This window comes from Thermobia domestica, unplaced genomic scaffold (genome assembly GCF_964235325.1).
Source record: "Thermobia domestica unplaced genomic scaffold, izTheDome1.hap1.1 HAP1_SCAFFOLD_438, whole genome shotgun sequence".
Taxonomy (NCBI): domain Eukaryota; kingdom Metazoa; phylum Arthropoda; class Insecta; order Zygentoma; family Lepismatidae; genus Thermobia; species Thermobia domestica.
This window is the reverse complement of record NW_027656148.1, coordinates 34,374-49,806: the sequence shown is the minus strand read 5'-3', so window position 1 is coordinate 49,806 and position 15,433 is coordinate 34,374. Positions and strand designations below refer to the sequence as shown.

Here is a 15,433-nt window from a genome sequence, read left to right as displayed (position 1 = left end):
TCCCTAAAACCTTTATTAAAAAATTATATCAGGCCTATATGTTAATTGCTTAAACACCACTCCACGATGCAATTTTATCATTGCAAGTTTTTTGAGGAATTTACTTGGTTCTGGGCTTAACAAAATACCGTTAAAGTATTAACAAAAGATTGGTGAATAACTTTGGTTTTGTTCAATTTAGCCATTTGGGCAAATAAATAAAAAAAAACGCTGTGGTAAAAAATAAGTAAATAAGTAAAAAAACAACAAAAAAACAGCCAGTTCTCCCGTGCTTGAGATCAATGTTGTAACGAAGTTGATGCATAATGTTGAAAACTAGTTTAATTTACCAACAATTATTTGTTCCAATGAACTACAAAATCAGAATACTTTATTACCCTGATTTTTTAAAATCAATTAAAAAAATGTTAAGATATGGCTATTTATTTTTATTTCTAGATTTTTTAACTTTTTCTCTCTCGGCCGTGCGCCCCTTGGGAGCTTGCGCCCATAGGCCGGGCCTACCGGGCCTATTGGGAAATCCGGCCCTGTTTGCTTTACTTTCTCACAGTATGCAATTAAATTATGAAATTCATAGTTCACGTTAGATAACTTACTACGAAACTAATGTTACAGTGTGAACGTAATTAATATTTGACCTTATATATTTTTTAAAATTAGTATCTGAAAATAACAATGAAACTGTTTTCTTCTCTTCCTTCTTTTTTTCCTGCCTGTTCAGTGCTCGACATTGGAACTCCTTGGTCTGAACCATACGACACCATTCCCTCGCGTTAAGCAGCGGCAACGCTGCTCTCGCTTCCCATCACTTCCGCTTTGTTCCGAACTAAAGGTGAATTTTAGAATAGCAAATTGTTTAATTAAATCATTATGGCTACCTTTTATTGCTTGGTTAGTTTCGGTTAAGTCCGCGGACAACTTTTTCACTGCTTCGAGTAGTGTTTCCATTTCGCAAATGCTTGACATGATGAACTTATATAACACACTACAAAACACTAGATATATATATAAATTAATAAAATGGCATTGAATATACAAAGTAGCGTAGTCCAAACAATGATTTTCCCCTACTGAAACATGTCCCTGTACGGGCGCCAATTTATGAGTGTGTTGGTTTCGATTGCGGTTAGTACCTGTTCGGGTTAAGCCAATTTATGACAGTTTGTCCATGAATCGGAGTAACCACATATCGTTACTCTGGGTTCGTTCCTAACTTTCAGTCATAAATGGTCAAATGATAGTAAAATACAACACCAATTAATATGGGCAAAAATCCTCACTCACGGTCGTTACGTTCGGGTGTGTTCACTAATTGCCAAAGGGTGAATCGTGTGCCCACCATCACTGGCGAGTCCCGCATAATACAAATGCATGGATAACTCCAAAAGAATACTTGAGGTGGGAACAACTAGGTAACACCTGATGGTTGCACACAGACAAAAATATACCTTTGTACTGCGCTACTTTCGATGTACTTTACCTGTAACCTGATGATGCACTAAATTATGCACATATTACGGTATAATAGTTCTCTTTCACATACTAAAAGAACAACACTAAATGTCATACACCATACCACTATTATATATTATTTCATGATTAATAATAATAGCTTATGCATCAAATATTTTAATATTTGAATATATTTTGACTTTTGAGAAAACAAGAACATACTGAACAACACTAATACAATATATATTGTTCAAATAAAATTTAACGACAACAGCCCTTAGAAATCGATTCGGACGCGCACGAGTACGATACTACGAAGCACGCATGAATATTATAACTTCTGTAGTTTACGAAAAACAATATTTCTTGCAGAGAGAAGCACTATTCTTTTTCGGTGGCTATATGATAAATTATTTTCTCCAAAAGGGTCCTTGGTTGTCGCTTCCATCTTCCATAGATATATAACGTTGTTATCAATCCTATATTTTGTATGTAATTTAATAAAAACACATTGTATTAGCACTGACTTTTAACATTTAAAAACTTTTAGAATTAAGATTCCCGTACTTAACACATTTAATCGTAGTATTTGCACAATCGGATAAATACGTGTACTAGCTCTGAAGTCTTCGAGAGCACTCTCGCGCCTCTTTTGAGCGTCATATCTCTTGGTTCCTCTCAAAGCACACGAATATGCTAGTGGAATAAAAAATAGTTCGCATAAAACATTTGGTTTTTATATCACTGCTCCAATAATAGGAAATAATGGATTACTTACCATTTGATTGAAAGAACATTAATAATATTGATGTACATAGTAGTGTAACAAAATGAGTAATTATTCACAAAAATTCACATTATGACGCATGATGCAGTGCTGTTGCTTTGGAATCAACTCTGCGTGGGTGTGGCTGAGGGAACGAACAAATACTTTACTATAGTCCGGCGAGAGGTGCTGAAATGTATTGAGGAATGAGGCACCTTTTGGGCAGAAAAATTCCACTGTTTTCGCTGTTCTGCGAATTCCGACTGGCTGAACATTAATTCCAAAAACTAACATTGGAAATATGAAGGTTGGTTAAAAAGTGTATAGAACCATATCGTTATAATGTACGTATTAGTTACTGATCCAGATCTGTACAAGTCATGGAAATTCAGATCGAATATTTCGCAGAGTTCACGGAATGCTGATATCTTGTCTGTTTACAGTTTCTCTTGACTAATTTGAACGTTACGAAATCAACAAAAGCTAAGGAGACAGTTGAAAGGATTCAGCAACACGTCGCTTGGAATATATGACGTCCATTTTCACTTACCCACAATTCATTCAAGCCTTCTTCTGCCGATTTTGGCAATAGGGCCAAATGATGAAGTTTATTAACGCATATATTTCAGTTTCGTCGTTTTCTGAATTTTACTCCTTTACTTTTTGAACATAGATTCGCGCTTCTGTTTCTTGCACAATTAGATTTGTGGATTCTGGTGTTTGAAAACATTGAACGCACGTCATTCGTTCTGAATATTTAGTTCCGCAAGTTTGAAGCCCATTGATTCCTTGACGTTATTTTGTGGCAACGTCTGGTGTTCTGACGGGTCCTGTCCACTTCATTTTCTTCCACGTGGAGCTGTAAATTCTGTATTCATTGTTCCGTGCTCTGTTCACATCCTAAAATTCGGCTACAACGCTGCCGAAGGTCATAATCAGAAAAAAAGGTCCGCATCGCGTTCATTGGGGCTACCAGTAGTTTGATGTCCTTTCCCTTCCCCAGACACTTCACATTCATACACGTAATGGCTGTCGTCCGATTCAACCTCAGTTGTCTCGCTATCAGTTACTTTTACTTCTAACGTCCGCAGAACGCATTCTTTAGGCAGTTCAGGAAGAGATACTGCAACTAAATAACAACTTTCTCAATCTAATATTGATTTGAAACGCAGCGTTTTCTATACATTTGAGTAGAAATATACAGCGGCAACTTTTGAATACATATGAAATTGAACAATTTCCTCACAAATATTGTACAGGAAGTAAACTTTTCGTTAAAGGGAATTTGTTTCGAAAATATGTGTATAGTAACATTCAGTAAGGTATCAAATTGTAATGGAATAAAAACACAAAGCTAATGCTGACATCTGACAATTTTTAAAACAACACAACTCACTTGTCAGTGGAATAAATATTTACTTTTATTTAGGTTGTCATTGTTACGAAATACCAATTTGCAAGCTCTAATTATCTGTCAGCGCATATGGAAACATGGAAAACCATGAGATCCGTACAGACCCCAGGTGCGCTAAACACGTTTTGATTCTTAAATATCCTTATAATGTCTACATACGAAAGAGCACAAGTAAATTGTTATGAGCGAATTGAAAACACCTTAAAAAGAGATGTCCTGAGTCGTGGTTAAGATAACGAAACAAACAGAAAGTATACTAATATAATGAAGCCTCGGGTAAGCAAAGACCCCAAGTTGGCGTCATAAGGTTAAGCCATATCTTAAAATAAACTACTTATAGAAGCTGAATTTCTGGTTGGTAATTAGGAGATCGTTCGTGGTACGACATACATCAATATTAGAAGAATCCCAACAAGTGAAAGGGTCTCGTAAGATAAAAAAAGATTATTTCATCAGAAGATCCGTATTTGGCATTCTTATTTACTAACATGTATATGAAATAATGTTAGTTTCAGATCAAAAAATAAACGAATATAAAACAATATGAGCATTTGTGCCATGTATTGAAAATATTTGGAGTGAGAGGGAATATTACAGATAAACAAGTGAGGTACTGTTCCATATAATAAAAGACGCATAACCGAATTTTGGGTCAACAAAACAAACATACTTCCTATTCCACATACTGGTTCAGGAAAAAATTAAATAGTTTAAGATTTGACAGTGGTTTACATATTGTCTAATGTATTAATAAGCGATCGTCTTACATAAGAGCACCCACTTATAAAAGAATTTATCTTGGCATTCCTTAGAAGTACGTTAGTATTCAATCCTAATACTCGATCCTCAATATTAGGATGAGGTACACAGCAATTTACCGAGACGTTTTGATACTTAATTTCCTGTTGAACTGTCTCATCTCTTACAAAGCGAAACATTATGTTGCGTTCTTTTGTTTGTAAGTCCACTTACCCAGTTCAAACTAAACGAAAAACAGAATATTTAAGGAAGTGTTGCAAGTTGAAAAGAAGTATTTATAAAAAACTAACTCTGAATAAATGAACGCATTTAAACGTACCTGAGGGAATGTGCATTGATACCTGCGACTTGCTTATCATTTTCTAGAACGTCCTCTTCATGATCGTGCTTATCTCCAATATTGGAAGACATTTGACTTCTTGACTCTTCTCCGTTATCTGTTAAATCCGATGAATTTGGCTTGATGTTACTATGAAAACTGTTGGCATTTACAGGTATTTCAACTGTTGATAAACGCTTGATCAAACATATTGCTTTAGAAGTTAATTTTAAACTTGATATTGTTTCATCCTCATTACTTTCTGGAGCGATATTTTTTCCTTCCGCTGTACTTTCTCGATCCTTACAATCCAAATGTATTGCAAGAGGATCTTTATGATCGTCAATGTTACTAGTACATACTTTATAATCACATTCTTCAAATACATCGTTTTCTATTTTCACTTCAAATTTAATAGGAAAGTTTTCTGTTTTCATTTTAATTTTATTACAAAGAAAACTGAGACAAGATTTTGCTATTCCAAAAACTGTTCAATTTGGAGATTTGAAACCTTCAGCATTTAAATGAAAAGAAAAAAGCAAATCTGAAAAGAATAAGAAAAATATTATTCGGTTTAACAAAATTTATGACAAAACTGGGAAACACAAAGGTAAATGCACCTTCAGGTCAAATTGGGTTAGTGGATGGAATACATTGTTATGAGACTACGGATATAAAAGTTACTGGAACCTATAATTTAAAATTTTCGAAATTTTTACTACTCATAACAAAATAAAGGTAGACCTAAATCCCGGAAATACAGAACCATAACGAAATATCGAAATCCTGATGAATATGAGATTTTTTCTTTATTTTCACTCTTTCTAAAGTATCTATTTTCCTCATAACTAACTCTATATAACAAAAACTATGTATAACTAAAAAATGGTTTCTATGCAACAATATTATAGGTCTAAATTATGTTTCATGTTTATTATTATATTTGTGCTAGAGATAAGTATATTTTAACTAGTACGACTTTTGTATTCTTTTTATTTTTTTTAAATTAATGAATTCTCAACGTACGATCAGTGTTGCCCGAAGACAGGAAACTCTGCTACATTAAAATATTAAAATACATAAAATATGAAAAGTAATGTTATACCTTTTTTTTAGTTAAAAATTGTTTAAATTTTCAAGACAATTATAATATCTTAAAGACAGATCTACTTGTTGTCTCCAGTCTTTCATCTTTAATCAAATACATGTAGGTCTAGCAATTTCTAATTAAACTCATTTTGCGCCGTTACTTCGTGCTCTAATTAGGTAGTCTTTCATTTTTTTTTTTTTTTTGGTATTTTCGGTTTTGAAAATTAAATTGTAATTGGATTTTTTTTTGCCAATATCGTAGCTTAATGTATTTCAAGGATAATTGGTTGTGTTGGTGTTTAGCATCCATTTTAGTAGTAATGTTATATGAAACATGAACCTACTGGTTAATGTTGAATCCAACAGCATAGGCTGTTACTACAAATGAACCGATCTTTCGCGTAGAATGCGCATAGGCTTATCTAAAGAGCAACTTGAAAACTATAAAATAAAGATGTAATGGGACATATACCCACTTAATGTTATTATCGTCTAGAATATAAATAACTTAACGAAAGAAAAAAAGTACTAAGAGCGTAGCTATACGGTATATTTTATTGAATTGAAGCATTTTATAAAGCAATATGTTAATTTTTGTTTTCGATATAATTCAGTTTTTCGAAATTTAAAATATCAAAATCAGTATCACAAGATCTTAACATCGAACACTTATCGGCATATATACTTACTACAACTTGCATTTCTTCTCAAAATTAAAATGAGATAAGATGATAAAGGAACTATGTTACCTTATTACTTAAAAAAAAATTAAAACGAATTTGCTTTACTGAATTAAATGCCTGTTCATATTAATAGTTTTTTTAAGATTTAAACAGATATCTCCCTTTTTGGATTCAGGAAAAATGTAGTTTTGCTATCATAAAACAAACAACTGTATATTGTTTTTTTCCTCATCTTTTATAAATACTGGTTTGAGTTATATGCGCATTTTGGTACTTAATATAATAGTAGTGAGACAATTTCCTCCTAAACCATAAAGAGTTACTTCTCCTACAACCGTGAATGGAGCCACGAAATCGCCTTGAAGAACTTTTCAATAGAAATCAACTAGGGCTACCAGTGATACCACAGAATTTATTTCACTCTCAGGGTGCTCTGAGCTCAAAACTCTACAGTTCGTTCCTTGAATGATACTAATACTTAAGTTGATTTTGAGTCTAACGTCCCTTTCAGCATCGATGCTATATGAGACGAGGATCCACTGATTAAGTAGAATCCGTACATCAGCTTCCGCCGGGAATCGAACCCAGGTCCACCACACCAAAGGCGCGTACGATAATCACTTTGCCACGGAGGAACTCATATTAACACTCTGAGTGTTAATCACGTATATATAAGGAGTGTCCGAACATATGGAGACTGCGATAACGTATAAGAATGTATTCCAAATCAAAATTTATTTTATGGTTTTCTTCGTACTTGCACAAGTTAGCAATCTTGGATTATACCCAAGATCGTAATTTAGTTACTACTATTCATATCAAGATAGCCATTGGATTCACTGTGCTGCCCTGATCATCACTCAAAACTTATATTTCAATGTCGAAACTCGTTAGAATTGCTGAAATGTTATCTTTTCAATACTTAAGACATAAAACTTTTCTTTGAACTGAGTAGTGAGAAACAAATAAAATTAATAAAATAGTGGTTATTTTATTGTATTCTTTTGGTAAGTTGTTGTTTATATGGCTATATATAAGAAATGAAATCACATATCATTACGTGATTACGTGAACTGCTGCAGTGTATTGTCAATCTAAAAAAAAAAAAAAAAAACTTAGATAGATCTTAAAATATTACCTTGAAACCAACTGTTGGATTCGTTTTAAAGCTAAACAATAAGAAATATACGATTTTCACAGCTCTGCTTTATCGCTTTCGCAGTTTATACGGACTGAAAAGTTGCTACATTTTCCTGGAGTGTATTTAGCACTGTCAGCCCGACGGGTGGTAAAAATTTTCCTGTTCGGCACTTTTTACAGGAAGTTTTAAAATTTTATATATCAACAGACTTTAAACCAATTTCTTCGAAGTTAATAGGATATATAGTAAACGTGTGAATTATTGATAAATAGAGAAACGAACTATCTATTTAGTTTGTATTGGAAGTGATGGTCCTCGAATTTTTCTTTCTTTTTGTCATTTTTTTTTACTCGACGCAGTACAAAATACACTTCACCGAAACAAACACACTCATAAAATGTCTTATATTATACAATCTTAGTTAATATGCAATGCTGAGTTTGCACGTCACAGGAAACTTGTTTTCGGATCTAGAACTCCCAGTAGTTCGGTTTACTACCGTACATCTGAAAGCACTTTCCGACGTAAAGTCCTAAACAACAAACGTTATTTCTTCAAACTTTCTTTCACCGTGTGGATGCTACGCACTTTTCATCTCCTTTGTCCTACTCTATTAGGACTTGCGGATACTAAGGAAACTGTGTCGGTAATGGCCGATATCTACAAGCCTTCCTGATTTCTTCCTGTACACACTGTCTGGAAAGTCGTAAATCAAACAGCAAAATAAACGGCTTCTTTCACCATTTGACAGACACACTAACAGCTCTTCCGTAGTTGATCTGTAAACCCTTCGTATACCTGGCTTCCGTACAAGGCACATGTGAATAATTAGTGTAAAAGTTTTCTTGTTTTCAATTGTAGTAAAATGCTTTCACTTACGAAACAAGATTCTTTTTTTTCAGTAAGCTTCCTATTTCTTAATCCGCTCTTTTGTGTATTGATTCGTTTCTTTTTCTACTATCCAAATTCATCCGTAAAATCAGCTGACACACTTTACATGGGAAATAATCTGTACAGAGAATACCCAGGGTACATCTAAAGACGGGTTTTGCGTTTACCTGAATTTTATCCCTCGAAGCTACATCAGAATACGCCTTCATATATGAACGACTCGTTTTTTCTTTCTCGGCGCAACGTCACGTTCCCTTGAGAGTCACTATCTTGTTCACTCCCGGATAAGCTGCTGAGAAAAAAATCATTAGTCATTACTATTTAACTCACATCTGGATCGGAGTTATTCATTACTTCTGCAATTTTACCACCATTCAAAATTTTGCCTCTTCTTTCTGTAATATTGATGCTCGTAGAAGGAATATGCCTAATTTCCTTTTTGAATGGTGGCACGAGATATCCTCAAGAAAATATAAATGTACGTTCGCCCGTCTCATTGCAATCAACACAGGATGTGAGAGTGTGCGTACATTTTTGACGCCTACAAACCGTAGGGAGGTGTTGAAAACATAGTCAGTGCTTTCTAATTTACAATACACCATAAGACGCAAAAACAGCTTTCGTCACCTACACTATACATATTGTTTTCGTTCAACGATAGAAAACAAAAGACCCATAGTTCTCTGCTACATTCGCCACAATTGATTGCAGCACAACTTAAGTGAACACGTCACTGCTAAGACTCCATTTCTTTTTTCCCTCTAAAATGTTCGTAAGCTCAAAAATATGTATACTGATAGATCTTACGATACAAATGGCGCCATTTTAATACGTGAATTGGGAGTTACGAGCAGCGATAAGTCAGCAAGTGGAGAAGGCGAATGAAGTAATCAGATTAAAAGATTCTTGGATGTGTTATTTCAACATTTTACTTCCGAGTTACGTTGAGATTGTACATCCATTGCTATTATTTTACGATGTTGCGAAACGTTATGAAATTTTACTTTATTTTCCTATTAAACACATATGAGGTAGACTCCGCGCTGCGAGCTTCCTTAACGCGACAAAACAGCACGAGGTGGTTCGTTTAGCGGTACCACACTTCCACTTACTGTATATACGCGCGCGGAATTTAAAGGCTCGGCAGACACATGGCTCTCTGCTCACAGCACAGAATGTTGGAATAAACTTTTTTTAAAAAATTTTAATAAACGATCTACCAAGTAAACAATTTTTCGTTAAAAGTTTCATATATTTGGAGCACTAGAGTTCCAAATTTCCGAATTGTGTTAACTACGTTTCTCTACTTACAACAGTAAAAGAGATCAGATCATCATATATTTATTCTAATAAAACTAAATTCTCAGGTGATGAATACTGAACTTTTCAAAACTTACCGTTACTGGATGCATCTATATATCGTACCAGCGAAATTATTTCACGAATTTCATCCAATACGTAGTGCACTCTTTAATATTGCTATATTCTTCCAATGCAAAATGTGGTACACGAAATAAAGAGGAAATGCCTAACTTTGGAGTCCTCTATTCTACATAACTTTTCCATATGTAACATGTAACATATAACAATTCACATCTATTGCCCACTCAAGTATAAAGAATTTTGTCCTTGTAAACACATCAAAATCGAATAAGTTTCCGGTCTGGTTCGACAATGAGCTGCGTGATCATCTTATACAATTATACAGAGGTCTCTTTTTCACCGAGTACCCAACTATTATAATAATCTAACAAGTGAGGTGGACATTTTTTCGAGCTACCCGGTGTTTGAAAGAGCAATAAAACGCGTGCTGGCTATTGATGTTACTGTTGTTAATTTTTTTAATTCCTTTTCTTTTTTTTCGCGCTTGTTGACATTTCCCTGTGTAAAATGGCACAATTAAGCTGTATCTAGGAATTTATCCAATAAATAAATAAATAAATAAATAAATAAATATAGTTTAAGATACCTTAATTGTTTAATATAAAAGGTATCTAGGTCGAAAAAGGCAAAAGGTTTAGAAACTAGTCTAACATAGTGTTCATTGAAATTAGCGAAATTATAACTCTTCTTTCGATTCTACAATCCCAACCTCTAGCAAAAAAAAAAAAAAAAAAAAAATGCAAAGTCGCTGATGCCCCTGCTCTTACGGACGCAGAAGCGAACTCAGCCGCGGCTCCACCAGATTCGCACTGCCCAATTCTGTTACACAACAAACTTACTGTTTGGTAACCACTTTGCACAGGTTCGTTTGTGTATTTTGCATACAAGATCTTTTTATTGGAGCCAGTATTTAACGCAAGTCGTGAAACAATTTAGTTGTTTCAGCAATTATTTCTTGTGGGTCCTGTGGATATCATCTAAGCTAAGTAGGATAATGTCATATTGCACAGACCAAAATATGGTCCATGTTCCGTTAAGGGGGTCCAAAACTAGTAAAAACCACAGGATTTACAGTAGGGAGAAGATGTTGGGAATATAATGCAAAGAATATGTGCTGCAAGTGTGAGATAAAAATGTAGGTAATTTGTCGGTTGTATGTTGTGAAGGGAGGCGGAAGAACTGCAAATTATGGGGGGAAAATAAGTAGTGTAAGTGTGAAAATGTGAGTGTCAACCCAGAAGGGAGCATCGTGCGTTTCTTGTGACATTTCAATACCAAACTTCGTACGATCATACGTAAGAAAGGAGAATGAATTGCTTAATTTTGTACAGAGACACAGCTTAATAAAGTTAAGGTTCCTACATTTGGGAAGAAGAAGGAGCATACGGAAAAGCGCTTATCGGAATATCTCTTTAGATGTTCAGTGAAGCAGGAAAATATAGTGCACAATTTCTTAAAGACAAAGAAAATCAATACGAAAAAATGGAGAAATTGCAAATTTCGTGTAAATTGCAAAAAATAGGGAAAGACGCCTATCCAGTGTCTTTGACACCACTTCTTTCTATTGATCTTCATTTGATTACATAATATAACGTTATATTAGGTTCCATTAGGTTAGGTTAACTTAAGGGAGTCCAGTGTAGTTTTGGACCGCTTAACGGAACATGGACTGAGTAGAATAAGACAGTCAACTAGGGTACGGGTAGCTTTAGTTTAAAAAAGTTTCGGTCCATTTTCATAAAATTAATAGTGTGTAATTTTTCCCATTGAGTATACAAGCTCGAGCGGGCATTGTAAAGTTAACCTGGAGAATTCTTCAAATTAATACTAAATTGTGCGCATAACAACACTCCCCACGAGAAGGTGTCACGTACCTTCTTCAACTAGTGATGGCCAAATTCCCGGAATGATTCCCCAAAATGGGAATATTGCGGTAATTTATGTACAATCACAAAGAAAATGGCATTATTTTACTATATTATGCTTTCAAACTTAAATTAGTTTATTTTTTATCAGAGTATATTTATTACTGTTATTTCTAGAGGATTCTTTAAACTGTATATTATGATTATGTTATTTATTAGTTTTCTTATATTTAGAGAGTACCCATAAATATATATTTACCTACAGTGCATTATGATCTACTCAATATGTAGGAGAAACGATATAGTAAGTACATATACTTTTTCACCGTTAACAGTTAAATTTTATATGTAACTTTATATTCTCACTTGTCATTACTACTGATATTATAAACATATCATATTTTCAAATGTTATAAACAAATTAGTTTGGGTAACTTAAAGACGACGCCTATCCACTTCCACTTCCACTTCTGGGGGCGGAGGCGCTCTCCCTCCTTTGTTCCAGCAGCGACGTCTTGAACATGGGGTGTAGTAAAAAGGGTAACTGCAGGGGTAAATTACGGAAAAGATTAGCTTAGATTAGGAAGTCCTGTAGCGCAATGCCTACCCATTTACCCCGGAGAAAGTATTAACAAGGTCACTATTGTGTTTTTCAGATGTAAAGCATCACGGGCAGTAGCCAATGCTGTGCGATATTCCGCGCGGTGTTGCCGGATTTCGGACTCCCCTTTCCCTTCTCGCTCTTCCTCTAGTTGAGATTATTACACATACATTGGCAACATTATTCACAATGTAAATATACTATTCCAGCAAAGTCAAAATTTTGGCTGTGTATCCTAGAAGTATATATAGCAACTGAATAACATACCTATTAACTTATTCCAGTGGAACTGCTAAACGTTCGTCTTCAACACCACTTTCACTATTGCCTATGTCAATTAATATTTCGCCATTGTCTGAATCTGACTCTTGTAAATTTTTTATTATGAGTTCCAAAAATTGTAAACACAAAAAATAATTCTTCCAGCTTCACTTCGTAGCACTTTTTTTTTTTTTAAAAAAAAAAGAAAATTCCGCACTTAAACTCGGTTTCCTTAAAGACATTGTCAACTATAATTTTGGAGAACAAATGAACTACCACGAAAGAAAGCAACCTAGACACTGATGAATTCTGTTTATGCTAGAAGAGAAGTTGCGTTCCTACACACACAATCAGCTCCTTTGCTTCCATGTCTGTTCCTATAATAACATACTCTTATACTTGATGTAGGTCTCCCAAAAACAATTCATCTGATTCGTAAGCAACACGATATGGTTACAATAATTTATGACACCACTCAGACGCCTGGTGCTTTTGCATCCCTGCTAGAGGAGTAAAGAAGGAGCACGTAATTGGCCACACATACGTAAGGTATTGAAACGAAGAAAAAAAAAATCATACTGCGTTTCTTCTGTCGAATAAGGAAGAATCTTGCATGAAGGCAATTTCAAAACAACATTACGAATGTCCCATACCTTCTGTTCTTCCACATGAGCTCACGCCGGGAATCGAATATATATATATATATATATATATATATATATATATATATATATATATATATATATATATATATATATATATATATATATATATATGAATCAAATTGCAAAGGCTTGTTATTTAATTCGATCGCTTACTATTCTCAAGGGTGTCGAAACGAGGGAAAAGAGGGCCTTGACTTTCCAAACTATTTCCAGCCCCGAAATGAGGTTCATCTAGTATATGTTTAGTAAACTTATTTAATAGTTAATGCAAATTAGGAACGTTTAAAATAAAATACGATTTTTAAAAAAAGAAAAAAGAAAACATCATCAATACAGTTTCTGTACCTAATTACAAGGACGCTGATTTCTCTATAAATTGGCGGGGGGTGCATTCAGATGCAGAAAGCATATATTATGATTTTAAGACAAATTGCATTCAAATTATGCCTAATATTGCAAATTTACAAATAATATGAGGGGGCCCACATGAGTTTTGGGGGGCCCTGGCCCCCTCCGTCCGCCAGGATCTACGCCCTTGCCTAATTAAAATTACTAACATTAATTATATGCTTTATATTCTTATTTCCCTAACTGGACGCGCACCGTGTGAACTCACTACTATATTATTGCATAATAATATCTGAGTTGATTTTTTTTCGAGTTTTTTTTTCCTTTAGTATTTTAATCTACATTAACACAAAGTCAGATAAACAGACTGCTAGAAACAGCATTTGTTTTCTTATGAATAGTTTATTGATTTATCTCTTACAATCCGCTTTTCAACTTCAGTACTGTCAACATCCGTCTTTTGTTAAGGTAGCATCAAGAAAACATAATATGTGTATAGTATACATGGTGAGTTAAAATGCTTTCTTATTCTGAAAGAGGTCATTTGTTCTGTTTTTAATGTGTGAAAAGCTTTCCTACCCCTGAAAGTAATGTTCCCCTAGAACAACCTGTTGGTTACACCCCTGATTATCCTTTAATAAAAGTTGAGTTCCATTTCCAAATCGAAGAGAAATCCACTGGAAATTAGACGGGACTCAACGCTCGTTTTACTAATTGTTTTATATGGAAACCTTTCAAAGCGTGTATCATTACAACCAGTTGTCATAAAAAGATGTAGTTTTCACGTATGTATTCGTAATTCTTTTCTCTACTTCGTAAAGTGAGCAGTTAATGTGCTAATACAATATTTCTAATAAGCGCCTCTGCTATTGTCAAGATTCGCAGTAGCGCAAGAAGTCAGCGTGCAGAACTGCTTGTCGAGAATTGTCAACACCGCTCAAAGCCAATTGGACGCCGCGTAAAGCCAACTCAAGGCCATGCCACTTCTCATCTGAAATCTGCTTGTAGATCCAGGGTGTCTGTACCATGTAAATTATTCGGTTCCGATACAGGACCATAATGACAAGTGGGGATATTCAGTAATGGTTTGCGCCAAGCCAATGCTAATCTTGCGATAATCTGCAAAATAGTAATAATAACAGTTACGTCACCTAAAATGAAAACATGTATGAACCAATACCATTCTCTATTTAAACTTCAATCACCGTATAAATTTTTCAATGTCAGAAGATTCTCTTAAAAGACAGTGGCGACCTATAATAATGGCTTGCGAAAAAGCAATTCTAATCGTGCTATAATCTCCAATAATAACATTTACGTCGCCTAAAACAAAAGATATTTTCATCAATATCATGCTCTATTTAAACTTCAATTTCACCGTATAAATTTTTCGGTGTCAGTAGACAATTTTTTCTAAATACAGGGCCACTTTCAATAACGGTTTACGTAAGGCAAAGATAATCTTGCTATAATCGGAATAGTAGTTACAATGACATTTTGCTTTTCTTGTGTGTATTTTGCGCTAGTGTACACTGAATTTTTTTTTTAAACTAGTACGAAATGAGTCTCAGCATTAATTAGTGTTCATGATTAGCTTTCTAACCTGATGGGGCCTTCTGCAGAGTCTTTTTGTAATATGATTAGAGTCATACTAATGATCTGACTTCTGCAGGCAACATATGATTGTCGAACGCTTTAATATTGCACTCATTGCACGTCAAACAACTCTGCACAACTTGCATGTTCTTTATTTTTCATGAATATTTCTTATTACTAAAGGGAAACCCATTGCTGTA

The 15,433-nt window shown here is 34.4% G+C and overlaps 1 protein-coding gene across 5 annotated transcripts in view; it reads right to left on the bottom strand.

Moving 5' to 3' along the window:
* The window catches only part of LOC145676861 (uncharacterized), a 60,688-nt gene extending 48,234 nt beyond the window's left edge, over positions 1-12,454 (bottom strand). Inside the window, exons 1-3 of one of the 5 annotated variants that reach the window (XM_081747651.1) lie at positions 12,022-12,447; positions 8,682-8,806; positions 4,711-5,254 (exon numbers count right to left, since the gene is read on the bottom strand). In XM_081747651.1, coding sequence (XP_081603777.1) covers positions 4,711-5,147 — 437 coding nt within the window. In that variant the 5' untranslated portion in view covers positions 5,148-5,254; positions 8,682-8,806; positions 12,022-12,447. Of the gene's footprint in view, positions 1-4,710; positions 5,255-8,681; positions 8,807-12,021 lie in introns of all 5 variants that reach the window. The other 4 variants (XM_081747652.1, XM_081747654.1, XM_081747650.1 and 1 more) reach the window with 4 other exon arrangements.
* Positions 12,455-15,433: the final 2,979 nt, after the last annotated feature.